This window comes from Solanum stenotomum, chromosome 1 (assembly GCF_019186545.1).
Source record: "Solanum stenotomum isolate F172 chromosome 1, ASM1918654v1, whole genome shotgun sequence".
NCBI classification, from domain to species: domain Eukaryota; kingdom Viridiplantae; phylum Streptophyta; class Magnoliopsida; order Solanales; family Solanaceae; genus Solanum; species Solanum stenotomum.
Window position 1 is genome coordinate 84951097 of NC_064282.1, and position 15778 is coordinate 84966874.

Here is a 15778-nt window from a genome sequence, read left to right on the forward strand (position 1 = left end):
TTTATGAAGATTGATAAAGTTGAACTTGATTATATGTAACACCATAATTTAATCAATTAATTATCAATTTTTTCAGTATAATCAAACTAATAAAAATGATGTAACGTATGGTTTAAACAATAAAGTTAAAAAATTGAAATAATTTATTTTAAAAATGGAAATTATCATCGAGCAGAAATAAAATTCAGCAAATTGGAAAAAACGAAAATATCACCAAGTATAAAATTGCAAAATAACTCTTTCTCATTGAAACCACATCGATAAATTCTCAAATTGAATAAACACAAAATTTATCAATAAAAAATAAAATATGTGTGATCAATTAAACAAAAATTTCGGAAGGTGAAAAAACAAATAATTTTAGAACAATCAAAAACATAAATGAATATTCAAAATTGTTTTTAACCGAAATAATTTGTTTCAAAACTAATTTTTCATAATAATTACCTGATGAATCTTATCTTCCGTCATTCTTAACTAAAACTAAAACGTTGTAATTTTCAGCAGAATTATTAGAGAAGATCGAGAGTTTGATTGTGGTTAGTATACTGATGTTGAGAAGAATTATATTAATGATTGAGATAATTATGGAAGCAAAATAATAGAATAATTATGGAAGCAAAATAACAAAATAAAAACTAATTAAGGAGTGAAAATTTAATATAATAATTATTTATACGTATTTTATTGTTTGTGATTTTCCATTTTTCTTTTTTTTTTATTTTTTTGTGTCTTACAAAAATTCTATTGCTATGTTTGTGAGAAGTCAAATTATTGTTATATAGAAGTTATTTATGTACTTAAATTGTATATTATGTTTATTACCCATTTATAGTGTTTGAGTATATCATGAGATTACCTTGCACAAAAGCTGCATGTTCAAAGTCTAGAACAAATTATCTTTTATATATATATATATATATATTATCGAGAGTTTATAGGAAATAATTTATTTATCGTATTTTAAATAAAAGTAATATTTGCGTAACTCTACCTTTCCGAAACCTCATTTTATGAAACTTTTTTTTTTTATTTTTCTTAGTTGCATTTGACATTATATTTAAATTTTATCCTAATCATCTAGAAGAAGTAAAAAATTACAAACAACTTAAAATTAAAATTTTATCCATCAATGATATTAGTGTAGGAAAACCTGTAGTTATAAATTTTTAAAACTGTTTTAATTTAAAAAAATATAAAAATCAAAATAAATGATTTATTGGAGTCCATTAAGTTTTGGTTCATAAAATAAATAAATCTTTTTTAAAAAATTACGTGTGCACACTTCACACAGAGGTCAGAAAAACAAATGAGCGGAAGCGAAGGTAGTTCCGGCGGCGGAGAACCGGCGACATCATCGACGGAGAAGGAGAAGAAGAAGAAAGAGAAAGCGAGAGTTAGTCGAACATCGCTTATTCTATGGCACGCTCACCAAAACGATAAGGCTGCCGTCCGGAAACTTCTAGAAGAAGACCGTACGCTTGTTCAAGCTAGGGATTACGATAACCGCACTCCACTTCACGTTGCCGCCCTTCATGGTTGGATCGATATCGCCAAATGCTTGATAGAGTACGGCGCCGACGTTAATTCTCAGGATCGATGGAGGAATACGGTACGATCACCCGCTTCACATTTGTACGAAAATTGTGTTTTTTGTGTTTGAAATGATGAGTAGAAGTAAGATATTTTTTCGAAATGTTGGTTTGAAAAACTTTTGTTGGCTAGGGTTTATAATTTGGGGTTGCTGCTGTACATGAATGTTGATGAAGCTGGAACAAAGACCAAAGTTTCTATTCAGTAGAGACAGAGAAGAAAATAATTTGTCTCTGTTTAAGATTCTGAATCCACTTTTTGATAAAGACTTCTGTATAAAAAATGAATAGGAGTCCTCTAATTTATTTTTGAATTAAACTTTTTCATATTTTCCAAGTCAGAAAGAGAAGATGTTTGAGAGGCAATAAAAAATACAAAAGAATAAGAACACCTAAATAAGATCTCTTGCGTCAAACACCTTTTCACTTAACTATCACAGACCAATACATGCTACTTCATCTTTCTCCTTCTTCTTATTGTTTACTCTGTATCGTGCGGTCCATTAACGAGTCTTTCTGTGTAAGAATTTAATTTTTTTTTTTATTACCGTGCTGGCCAGACCAGCTTTTGCCACCTCGACTAATTCCATGGAATACCTCACCTCCCACCAGCGACCGGCACCAGGTAACTCTGTCTACCGACACTAGGACAGTTGGAAAGGATCAGCTAGTGATTTTTGTCTCTGCTGAGTTTTGAACCTGAGACCTAAGGGTTCTCAACCACTTCCTTGACCACTATGCCACACCCTTGGGTGCATTTCATATTTCTTATTTTGCTCCACCCATTTTATTTTTAATTAACTATTGAAGGTTTACTTGAACTAATCTTTTGCCAAATCCCTACTGAACTTCAAAAATAAGTTTTCACACTATAGAAAGACCAGTTCTTGTGCATAAGCCACCATTTGGCTTCATTTATAGAAAATTTTATTTTCACTATAAATGGCCTATGTTATATTTTGGGGATCGCCTATGTGCATTTGGTGATCGCCTATACCAAGAGGCGGATCCAGCATTAGGAGGTTCCAGGTGCCACACTGTCTAAATCGAATAAACGGGTCAATTCCTTCAATTTTGGGTTACGATTCGGGTTATTTATCTTGGTCGATTTGTATAGACAAATTGATCGAATATTCATAGTTAGTAATTTTTTTTTCTAGATATTTTGAGATTAAAGATATTTAAGTTGTCCAATTCTTTTTGTAGGAATAAAAATTTAACGTTAAAAAAATTGAACTTGTATAAACCATCTAATATTGTTATATTCATATATAATTTTCTATGTGGTGTTGTAGATATATAGTTGAGAAAGATTAAGAATTATAGCTTCAATTCAGTCATCTTCACATAGCTCAAACATCAATAAAAGATCAAAATAACCTTTAAGTTTTATAAATTCTAACATAATACTATGTGACATTTTAAATATAGTATTTATTGATATGAGATACGCACGTGACACTCGTATCAAGTGATTAATACTCAGTGAAAGTGAAAGTTAAAACGGTTAAGAATTAATTAAAATAAAAAATAAGCAATTTGAATTAGTAAAGAATAGAAGTATAAGAAGAATTATTGGGGAAAAAAGAGAGTTGAAGCTCTTCTTCGCGAATCGCAGCAACCAAAAGAGGAAGCCAAAAATAATAGTGTTGCACTTCAAGTTCGAACTCTCATCGCTTGGGTGGTACATTGCGTTGTTTGCCACTAGCACCTTTCGTTCTTTTGTTCCTCAGGGTGGCAGGATTTAAATATATACAATTTCTTATATATACACACACCGTTTCATCGAGGCACTGGGTGCCGTGGCACCCCCAACCTTATACGTAGATCTACCCCTGCCTATACCTAATGTTATAGGGAAAAGGTGATCATAAAGATCCCTTCCTCTTTATTTTTCCCATTAATAGAAAGTTCAAAGTGGTAGAATCTAATGAAGACGACCATAAATCGAAGAGATGAATTGAGCATCTGTGATTCAATGAAATAGAGAACATTGGTTATGAAGTTGTTCGTGACGAAGAAGTCGGAGAATTAGAGATCCGAGCGATGAATAACAATAATGATATAGTGTTATTGAGGTATGTGAGTTTTTGATAATGAGTGTTAAAAAATTTCATCCAGAATAATAAAATTTGATAATCAAGATGAAGAATGTACGTCAATCCAATTGAAGTATTAGGCTTTGAGCAGAAAAGGGTACAAAATATGGAGAAACATGAGGTTAGAAGAGTTGAAGAAGAGATATGTAATAAAAGTTTTAGTTTGAGCAATCTAAATTTAGGATAAACGATCTTTAATTATGGTAGGCGATCTATTCAACATGATATTGTTTTAGACCATAACGACCTCTTATTTTGTTGAATTGTCGGTTTCATATAGTGATTGATGATATCGGCAGTATATTGATAAGATGGCTATTAGATGTGGGATTGGAAATTTGTTAGGTGTGTTCAAAGGTATTATAGATTCAAAACAAGATTTATTAACTAAAATAATTAATGAAGCTGGTTTTGAAGATTTTCTAGAGTTTGAAGAGCGATATTGAAGGTGTAGTTGCTCTCATAGAGGTTATACCATTATGCGTTACTTAGACAAATTGAACCAAAAAACAAGAATGAGCTTGCATTTTGGTCGGCAACTAACCTATTTGATTGGACTTACGAGCCAAAGTTATTGAGTGAACCGCAAAGATTGTCGAGCAAGATTAACCTTGGAAAACATTTTGAAAGTATTAACCAACAACAACAACATGCCCAGTGAGATCCCACTAGGTGGGGTCTGGGGAGGGTAAATTGTACGCAGACCTTGCCACTACCTCGTAGAGGTAGAGAGGCTGTTTCCAGGAGACCCTCAGCTCAAGAACAACAAATCTTTTGAAAGTATTAACCAATTTCTAAATATCAGTACAAGAAAAAGATGCGAAAAAACACAATTGATGGGCAAGATGGCACACACAACTGCTGATAGCTACAATGACCAAACAAAGTAATAACTTGATAACACAAGGAGTAGTGTAACAGTTAATTGTATTTTGGATCAGGCAAATTAGGCTGAGTTTAAACAAATTTTTACCTCATTTTTCTGAAATGTAACTCTTATTCTCATCCTTGTTCTTCACCTTAATCAAAACATTCCAATGCCATCTCAAAATTCTAGTAATGGCACTTGGATGCTCGGTTGATCTCACACCAAGGATTCTTCTCATATATGTCAATTGTCTAACATGCCATATCTTCAACCAAAAAGACAACAATTGTTACCAAGTTCCCATAATTAGTAGCTAAAATTAAATAAGCGTGAAAAGAACAAGATACAAGTCTCCCAAATACATCTGATAAGCCACCTACAATGTATTTTACCAAGGTCCCCTCTGGTTCATCTCCCTTAGCAATCTTTACGACTCTCAATAGCTTTGCCTTGTAAGTCCAAACTGTATAGACTTATTTCCAACAAAAAAATCAGAACTCTTGTTTTGGTTTCTTTTTTCGATTTGTCTAAATAACACATAATGATATAACCCTTTGTGAAAGCAACTAAACTTGTAATATTGCTTCTTCAACTCAAGAAAGTATCCAACATCAACGTCATTATTCATTTTAGTTAGATCCTGTTTTGAATCTATAACATTCTTGAAGACTTCTAACATATTTCCATCACCTATCGGCATATTACCGGTATCTATAACAATATTGAAATCAATAATTCAATAATATAGGAGGTCCTACGGTGTAAAACAATATTATATTGATAAAAATACAAAAAACAGATAGCCTACAATAATTAAAGATTGTTTATACTAAATTGAGATAGCTCAAACTAAATTTTAGATTACATCTCTTCTTTGGCTCTTACAACCTTGCTCTCCTCCGCATTTTGTATTTCTTGCTGCTCAAAGTCTGATTATTCAGCTAGATTGCTAGATTAATGTACATTTTTCCGTTTCATTGTCAAATTTATCATAAGGACAAAAAAAATTAAAAACTCATTATCTTTTTCTTAAAAAAAGAATAATCACTTTAACTTTTTTTGTCCTTTTTCTTTTTGATGACAAGGGAAACCCGCAGCCGCTACCCTTTGGGTGCGCACAGGGTAAAACCCCCACTCTTATGCGATAGCTCGCAAACCACTTAGGAGAGGTAACCCGCACTAGGCAAGGCCGGTGCGACGAACTCGACCCAGAAGGCAAACCCCTTGCTTTTACTGACAAGGGGTTTCAAACTTGAGACCTCCAACATGGAAGTCTCAAGCCCAAACCACTGGGCCACCCTGAAGGGTTACTTAATTTTTTTTGTCCTTGTAATAAATTTGACAATAGAAAGGGAAAATGAAGTGGTTGAGAATCATGACGCCTCAGGTTCAATCCCCAGTGAAGACATAAAACACTAGGCGATTCTTCCCATCTGTTCCAGCCTTGGTGGACAGAGTTACTTGGTATCTTTTGCTGGTGGGAGGTGGTAGGTATTTCGTGGAATTAGTCGAGGTGCGCGAAAGCTGGTTCGGGCATCACGGTCATCAAAAACAAAACTCATTATCAAAACTCACATACCTCTATACCATTGTTTTGATTCTTATTGTTAGTCTTTGGAATCCCTGATTCTTTGATTTGCCAATCGTGAACAACTTCATAACCAATGTTGATTATTCCATTAAATCATAAATATTCGATCCATTTTGTGATTCTTGGCTGCTATATCGGATTTTGCCATTTTGAGTTTCCCATCAACAGGAAGGATAAAGGATAAATAAGCAATGTTTACGATCACTCTTTCATTATAGCCTTAAATATAGGCTATTACCAAGTGTGCACAAGTGATTTCATTAAAATATCGTAAAATATTTTTTGTTGTAAATGCAACCAAGCTGAAGAATAAAAATGATGGCTTGTGTGCAAACTTGGATTTTTAAATTGTTAAACCGATTCTTAATGTCTAGTAGGGAGTTAAGCAAAAGATCAGCACAAATAAACCTTTAATCAAAACTAGAATGAGTAAAGTACTAAAGTAGAAGAAATATGATGTTCTTACCGGAAAGGCTCATCAATGAACTACACGAACAAGTGAGAAATAAGAAAGATGAAGTGGCATGTATCCTTATTTGGGAGTCTGGGGAAAAAAGCTCTTGATTCTGAGAGATTCTACATAGATGTCTTGTTCTTTTGTATTTTCAATTTAGTGATTGAAAGTCACTAGTCAAACGTTCTGCCTCTCGTACTTACTTGAAAAATTTGATAAAAAGAATAACTTAGAGGGTCAATCTCTAGCAGAAAGCTTCTGTTTTGTTTGTTGTTGCTGAAGATGATATAAATTACTGTAGTTCGTCATCGTATAATACAATGGAGCTGTTAAAGGTTAGCTACAAGAATTTGAGGTTACTCAGGCATTTGTTTAGTTCATGCCTACTTCTGCGCAATTATAGCAGCATAGAGGTTTAGACTCGATCTCTAATAGACTGCTGCTATTTTGCTTTGATGTTACTTAAGTAAAAATTGGCTTTAGCTTGTCATCCTATTATACAATGTTGCTGTCAAAGGTCATCTTACAACAAGTTGCTATGATCAGTCATTTCAGTCTCCACACTGTCTGATTTTTCTATGAGATTCATGTGCTATATGGGTTAATAAAATGTTTTTGATAAATAACAGTGATGGATATCTGAAAATTTTAGTATTTATAGGAACAGAAAATGTCTGACTTGGTTATTTGTCCTTTCACATCTCTGTTTGAGTTATTTCTTGAATCATGTACGGACAAAGCACAAACATGTAAATAACTTTCCTGTTATTAGAAGGATAATAAAGAAGAGGTCAAAATGCTATTGAAAACTGGTTCTGAAATATATTTGTTAGGAAAAAGAGGGAAAGCGGAATCAAAAGGGGATTTTTTTTATTCTGTAGTGTGGAAATTAGAGGGTAGAGGGGAACTATCGACCTCCCACATATTTTTCTTTTGATATCTATTTTGCTAGAATTGTTCAGATAGGATAAGGTATTTACGGAACCTTTTCAATGTATGAATTGTCAATAAATTTGGACCAACCCTAGGTATGTTTATAAGCAGGTCAGCAGGATTATTCTTAAGAAACCTCATTGAGTCATGGCTAGTATGCTTACTTTGTAGTTTGTACCATTAAACATATCGAAAACTTTGGTGAGAGTTCTTGCTCTTTCAATAATCTTTCTTTAAAGTTGAATTAGGATGCTAGAGGTGATAAGTTTTGACCTTACGAGTTCAATTATTGGCTGTTGAAATTTTTATCAATGTCATCCAAAATTAGTGAGTGATATGGAAATATGGATTTAATTATATTGTCAAAAAAGCAAAACGGATGTCATTGATATCCCAAATATAGCAAACCCTTCTACCTCTCATATAATTTTGATTAAAATTGTTTGTTGGGCTTATGACCGTAGAGAGAAACATTCGCTCTGGATTTGAATGAACCAACATCCTGAGTGTGCAATTTGACATTTTTGATGAACAGACCTGAACCCTCCTGCCAACTACTGTCACATGTAGATGTGTTTGGTTAAATCTTGAAAGAAAATTGTTTTTCCTCCCAATGTACAGGAACATAATCACCACAATTTATTTTACTTCCAAAATGTTCTTCTGTAATTCAGTGGAATATTTATTTCTGTTTGGAAAAAAAGAGAAAGGTTTAGAGGTTACAGAACAAATTGTAGAATTATTACCCTTGTAAATATTTTTATTTTTTTTATTTTTCTCTTCTTTTGTTCCCCTCTGTTTGCAGGTTACCAGCATCGCCTTAATGCTGAAGAATACACCATTACCATTTTCAAAAAAAAGAAAAAAAAGAGACATTGGGTCTGGTTCAACCTTGAAAGCTAGCTCATTAAGTAAGGATTGTCCAAATAGAAGAAACAATAACCAACTCCCTCAATTAATGCGAGAGACTTAATGCCCCCTACGCTCCTAGGACAAGACATTTGGTACTAGATAATATAGTATAGGGGCCTAATATTGGGTAAACCAAAAATATGAATGTGTCTAGCCTTGATACCATGTTATGCAATATTAAGCATAAAAAGCTAATTATCCACCAATATGAGGCACTTAACACCCCCCATGCCAAGGGGTAGACATGTGGATACAATATAACATATTGGGTAAACCAAGAACATAAATGGGTATGGTTAATACCTTGTTGAGAAATGGACCTTGGACCTAACTCAACCTCAAAAGCAAGCTAGCTAGCTCATGAGTGACAAAGTGAGGGTTGCTTAATACCATATAAGGAGATAACAACCCATTTCCTGAATCAGTGAGTTTTAAATTTACTTTTGGATGAATCAAATAATATTTATGTAAACTTCGCAAAAAAATATCATATTAATATGCTCCAAGTGAAGCAAAAATTACTAGTCTTGAGTGTTGAGCTTTGAGAAAATTATTTCCATGATGTGACTCACATTGTTTGTTTGTGAGAAAAGTTAAACTTGATATTGCTTTGTTGTCCAGCTCCTTGATTTCAATTCCCTCCCCTACCTCTCTGTTCTCGTGAGATATATGTTTGTGTATATGTGGATGAATAAGTTGACCCTAATTTTTCTATGAAGTTGTTGGTCCTATAATAGATTCACTCTCTGGGTATGCGATTATTGATTACAGCCTTTAGCTGATGCAGAAGGAGCTAAGAAACATGGTATGATCGAGCTGTTGAAGTCATATGGTGGCCTATCTTATGTGAGTTCTTTTGCTTATCATGTTTAGGCTAAATTTGATAGAATTGATGTCTCATCAATATATTACGTTATGTGGAGTTTTATGATTTTTCTACACCTAAACTCTCAACTTGTGTTAGGGTCAGAGATACTTTTTTTTTTATGACCGTGGTGTCTGGGTCAGCTTTTGCGCACCTCGACTAACTCTACAGGATACCTGCCACCTCCAACTAGCAACAGGTACCAGGTAACTCTGTCCACCAAAGCTTGGACAGATGGGAAGGATCACCTAGTGTTTTTTTGTCTCCGCTGAGTTTTGAACCTGAGACCTCAGAGATTGACCACTAGGCCACACCCTTGGGTGCGGTCAGAGATGCCTTTTGATATGACATTTATCTGGCTGCTACCTCTATTCCCATCAAGGTCTAGGTGCTCATCTAACAAAAACTATATGAACTAATTAATCTTGTAATGATTCTTTTTCATAGTTTTATTTGTTCTCCTAACTTCGTGATTGATAATTTTCAGCGACACTTATTCTGCATTCGTTTACCTGTCATACCATTAATGACCATAATTATCTTTTGGTAGGAAAGAAGGCTATGTAATGACCCCAGCCATTAAGTATATAGATGGCATGATATGCTGGATATTTGGATGTTTGAAAGAATACCGACATTTAGGACATGAGTGATTTGTGAGACTTGGATTACCTGGAAGCTGGATCTGAGTATCTGACAACACACAACAACATACCCAGTGTAATCCCACTTGTGGGATTTGAGGAGGGTAGCATGTATTCAGACATACCTTACCCCTACCTTTGTGAGGTAGAGAGGCTGTTTACGATTGACACACACACACATATATATGCTAACCTACAAATGAAGGTCATCTCTACCCTTCCCAGACCTATTTTGTGGGACTACACTGTGTATGTTGTTGGTTTGGTTTTGATGTTACAACATGGAGGTAGTAGGTTAGCAATGTCCCCATTTTTCGTTTTCCTTAATAGCCCCCAATAGAATATAATAACTTTATTAGTGAGAGGGGTCCTTGTGAGATTTCACTTGGTATGTTGTTGTATCTACTTTAATAGATTTAAGGTTTACTTTTTGAAACCCCCCCCTCCTTCCCATTTTCTGGGTTTGGGGAGGAAATCAGTAGGCAAATGTTTGTTGCTGTGACTTCACCATTGACGATGACAAGGAAAGCAAAGAAAAGAGACGATGACGTTTGGGTGATGCTGGGGCGAGAATGAATTTTTGGGGGATTTGTAATTTGGTACGCAATGGCGTAAAGGCCCCTATTTTTAATGAGTGGGCAAAAATAGTAAGGACATTTTAGTGAAATGAAAATGCTGACAGTATTAACCTACTACCTTCATGTAGTAGGTTATCAAGACCCTATATATCATGCACATGTATGACCATTATTGTCTTATTTATCTCATGGTAGGGAAGTGAAGGTTACTTGATGACCCGGCGAATAAGTATATGCATGGTATGATATGCTGGATATTTGCTATGTTTGTGAAAGAATACCCACATTTAGGAAATAAGTGATTTGTTTGACTCTGATTACTTGTAGCTAGATCTGACATTCATGTGTGTGTGTGTGTGTGTGCGCGCGCGCGCATGTGTGTGCTTATTATCTGTACATTATCTCATCTTCCAGCACTTTAAAGAATGCATCTCTTAATGTTGGAAATCGCTTTCTCATCCCGTTAAATCTGCAAACTCATTCTTTGACATATGGGGATATGCTTTTCAGCGGGATATAATTATTTGTGGAAATGCTGTAGGGGCAAGATGGGAGCCATTTTGAACCAAGGGCTGTTCCACCCCCTTTGCCAAAGAAGTGTGACTGGGAGATTGATTCTACTGAGCTGGATTTCTCTAACTCAGCAATCATTGGGAAGGTACAAGTTGTATTAATAGTGATTGTAAATTAACTTATTAGAGGTTGAATCAAAGTCATATTGTTCGATTTCGTATAGCTTCCATCCACCAAGTATCTTGTCAATTAAAATAGTTATTTTCTCGTAATGATGGTTAATCTTATACAATTTGTCGTGTCTCGTTTAAATGACACTTTTTACTGATGTTATGCCTACTATATGCCCATTTGTTCTTTTGATAAAGTCGTTTGTCCACAAAGAATATTGCAGCTGTATCTTATATCACGATGTATAAGCTAACTTCTTGCCGCCTAGTTGCTTCAAAATACTTTGCCTATGATGAAGCTTTTGAATTCTGAAAAATTCTGAGAATTGTATGGAATATTATTAGGTGCTTTTTTGCTGCCCTTTGGTTAAATATAGCAAAAAGTGTTTTCCGGTTTTGAAGTATAGCGAGCATTTTATATGTCCCTTAGGAACTTTCACCTAAATAGGGAAAGACAGTACTTTTTTTGTTTGGGGAAGCATTCAAGGTGTTTTCTGCTTCTTGCATTCCCCTGGTAACTGTGATTTTGGTATCATCACCTCAGAACACACAGACACCAGGGTTATCTTCACAATTGGTTGCCCAGTGCTGCCTCAAACCATTTTTTTCATTTAGTTATTTTTATGTTACCAATTATATATTTACTTACGTTGTTTCTGAGTCAAGTTTCTTCTAACTATGAGAATACGGTTCTATATATCTAATATTCATCATTGCTAATGAGAGCTAATATTGATAGGGGTCTTTTGGTGAAATAATAAAAGCTTGTTGGCGTGGAACACCTGTAGCTGTTAAACGCATTCTCCCAAACCTTTCAGATGATCAATTGGTGATGTAAGTATCTAGTGGATTTATCATTACAATGTTATGTTGGTGCTTTCTGGTATGAAGTCCATCTTGGTTGTTTGTTGAGGTTTTCAAGTCTTGTATTTTGGTTTGTTTCTGGGATGGGGATGGAGGCCTATACAGCTTTGTTTCATTATGTTTGATTTTTGAAGCTTAGTCAATTGATCAGAAAAGTAAAAAGATAGTAACAATTAGAACTTTCTGCACCTAGGACATTGGTGGCCTTTGCAAAATGGTGGCATCATTAATAGTCAATCAATAGTAGTGTTGCTTTGGAACAATAAGTTTAACCTAAATCTGTTATTTTCTGTGAGGACTTTCAAATAAAGTGGAGCAAGAAGTACTACATATGTACTTACTATAGGGTGTGAACCTTCTTAATTCTTTGCAATGTTTTTCTCGATTAAGGTTAACAGTTAACCCGGATTCATATAGCTGTAAGTTTGTATGCAATTAGACCCCCTTATAAAAATTTATTGTTGCTACATGCTAATTCCTTTTTATTGGTACCTGATTTAATTCCTTTTTGGATTGAAACATAATACTGCTTTACTTTTGATACAGTCAGGATTTCAGACATGAGGTAAATTTGCTGGTGAAGCTTCGTCATCCAAATGTAGTGCAATTTCTTGGAGCTGTTACTGAGAAGAAGCCCTTGATGCTAATAACTGAATACTTGAGAGGGGTATGTGATTGCTCTTTCTTTCTGTAAAATGGATATTGAATTCTTCTCTCTAACTTGTGAAGTTTCATGCATTTATTGTGTTGTTAGGGTGACCTTCATCAGTACCTCAAAGGAAAAGGTGCTCTTAGTCCATCTACAGCAGTTAATTTTGCTTTGGATATAGCAAGGTAATCTTGATGAATTATAAAATTTCAGTGTTAATTTACTTGAACTCCAGATCATTTCAGCTTCCTATCTGCTTTTGTGACAGTGGTATATCTGATGCCCTGGTTATATGATGGGAAAGTTTGTTTTTGGTGCACCCATGAGGTTCCTGTAGGGATAGAAGATTGTGTCATTTGTAGAAAACCATATCCTTTTGTAACGTTTTCTACTTTTTGGTAATACTCCTTACGGGTATTTTCTTGCCTGTTGTCAATAAAATTTGTTACTTGATAAAAAAAAATGATGGGTGATTCATTTTGGAAACTAATGCTGGCATACATCAATAAACTCGTATTTATCAAAAGTTTCATTCAGAAAACTAACCTGAACAGAGAAAATTTTTTGGTGCTTCTATCTTTTCTATTTTATAGCATTTTGCTAGCATTTACATTTTATTGGTGGATATTCAACTTACAGTTTTTTGCAACTGTTTAGGAATCACGCAAGAGGTAGAAAAAATTGAATGCTTGGCAATTTAGCTTCTGTCTAAAAGTTATCTTTTTTATAGTTAGCTGGGCTTTTTACTTTGCTTTTACAGGGGGAGGTGGCTGAAAAATGCATGTAAAAAAAACAGTCATTATCATGAGTAGCTCATTCTGACCTGATAAGGTTATCTGATGAAGTATCCTGTCATGCCATTTTATAAGGAAACTACTGTAGCCATCTGACATTTTATACAAATCACTTCGCATTTCATATGTAGTTTGCTCACGTAAGGCTATATGTTTATGTCGGCAGAGGCTTGGCTTATCTTCACAATGAACCAAATGTTGTAATCCACAGAGATTTGAAGCCCAGGTCTGTTAATCTTCTCTTCATGATTCTATTATTGGTTGATCTATGCAATTTGTGTATGGAGAAACTCTTATTTGATGCTGATAACATGATGCTATTTTTATCTTTACGATCCATTAGCTATAGTGCTGAATATGGTAACGTTTCCAGGAATGTTCTCCTTGTCAACTCCAGTGCTGACCATTTGAAAGTTGGAGATTTTGGATTGAGCAAGCTAATAAGGGTTCAAAATTCCCATGATGTTTATAAAATGACAGGCGAGACTGGGAGCTGTGAGTGCAGTTGTCTTACCTCCTTTCATTCATTGACGTTTTAATCAATGGTGTTATTTCTTTCTAATTTATTTCCATATGATCAATCTATAGACCGATATATGGCTCCTGAAGTTTTCAAACACCGGAAATATGACAAGAAGGTTGACGTCTTCTCTTTTGCAATGATCTTTTATGAGGTAATATTAATCCTTGCTGGCTTTCTAGCAGAATGGGAGAGCGAAATAAAACTTATTAATGAATAATGAACAATGGTGCAGATGCTAGAGGGTGATCCACCACTGTCGCACTATGAACCATATGAAGCAGCAAAATATGTGGCTGAAGGACACAGGCCGATGTTCAGGGTAAAAGGTTTGACCCCAGAATTGAAAGAGTAAGTAAACATTGGAGATTGATACGTTCATCATTCAAGTTTTTTTAGAGTTTGGAACTTGATACTTGACCTCTACTGCCAAAAATGAAAAGGTTAACCCAATTTACTTTGAATTCAGTAGTCTTATGCAGTGTTTCGAAAGGTGGTTTCTGGGCAGGTGGGCAAAAAAGCATTGAGAAAGGAGGCTGCTGTTGGGGGGGAGGCGTAATTCCCAACTTTTTGGGCTTTTGCTTAGGCATAACATAAGTCCCAACCTTCCAGATGTTCATTGGAGTGTAAGCCCATAGAACTTCCCCAAATTGGGGACAATTTGCTTCAAGGGACAAGAAAGAAAAAATAGTTGTGATGATATCGAAAAAGAGGGTGGCATCCAAAAAATATGATGCATCACCTAGTCAGTCTATTGGCAACCACCTTTGTTGTTTAATTACTTCTAACGGTTTTAGCTCTAACTAGCATAGACATGTCTAAAATTGCTCCTTTTAGAATTATGTAGAGTTGTAGACGTAGCATGTTAGACCTCACAACTCTTATGGAGTTTGAAGTGGAACTTGATGCTGTTTTTGCTAACTTCAACCAATTCCATGCAGGTTGGTAGAGCAGTGCTGGGCTAAAGATGTGAACAAGAGACCTTCGTTCTTAGAGATTCTAAAGACACTCGAAAAAATCAAACTAGGCTTACCGTCAGATAATCATTGGAACATCTTCACTTAAATGACAGAAATGCAAGAACTGAACAGACATTAAAGTGATGCATTCTGATGAATCTCCCTTTCTGATGTGCTTGTATATAGGATCAACGAGCTGCTGTCTGAAAGGGCTTTTTCTGTAACTAATTCTTCATGCCCTATTTGATATTGTAGATAGAAACATTGGTCATTGAGTTCATTTCATTCCAATTGTTCTTCTCTTGGTGGCTCCACTGTGATTATGTTTTAAAATGGATGTTTAGGGGACTATCGAACTTTCGTTTCTTATGACTTTTTTCGAAGTTTTTTGCTGGAATCATCACAGAATATTTCATCTTGTTAATTCCAGCTGAAGAGGAATTGTTGATTGATTGATACTTGATCAATGAGTGGATTCACTTGGGCTCTACTAAGCTTTGGTGACTTAGGTTGGAGAAACTACTCTCCACATAATTTTACGTTCTTTTGTGCGACATTTAATTTCATTTTCTTATCGACATAAAATTAAGCATCGTGTCAACAAACAATTCGAAGTACCTAGATTTTTTTTAGAACATGAGTTCATTATCATGTTTGGACTTAAAATTTTTTTTTTCTTTTAAACAAGTTATGTGGGAGTCTATATGTTTGAAAATTTTGCTAAAGAAATTAAAAATATTTTTTTAAACAGAGAAGGCGTAAAATGCCGCTAA

General features: G+C 34.7%; 1 protein-coding gene across 1 annotated transcript; it reads left to right on the forward strand.

Moving 5' to 3' along the window:
- The first annotated feature begins 1288 nt into the window (after positions 1-1288).
- LOC125864181 (integrin-linked protein kinase 1-like) lies at positions 1289-15361 on the forward strand. The gene is made up of 11 exons (XM_049544098.1): positions 1289-1612; positions 9221-9295; positions 11078-11194; positions 11959-12053; positions 12630-12750; positions 12838-12917; positions 13693-13752; positions 13900-14021; positions 14115-14200; positions 14282-14397; positions 14988-15361. Exons 1-11 carry the CDS (start codon positions 1310-1312, stop codon positions 15109-15111), a joined length of 1299 nt encoding a protein of 432 aa, XP_049400055.1. The 5' UTR covers positions 1289-1309; the 3' UTR covers positions 15112-15361.
- The last annotated feature ends 417 nt before the right edge of the window (positions 15362-15778 follow it).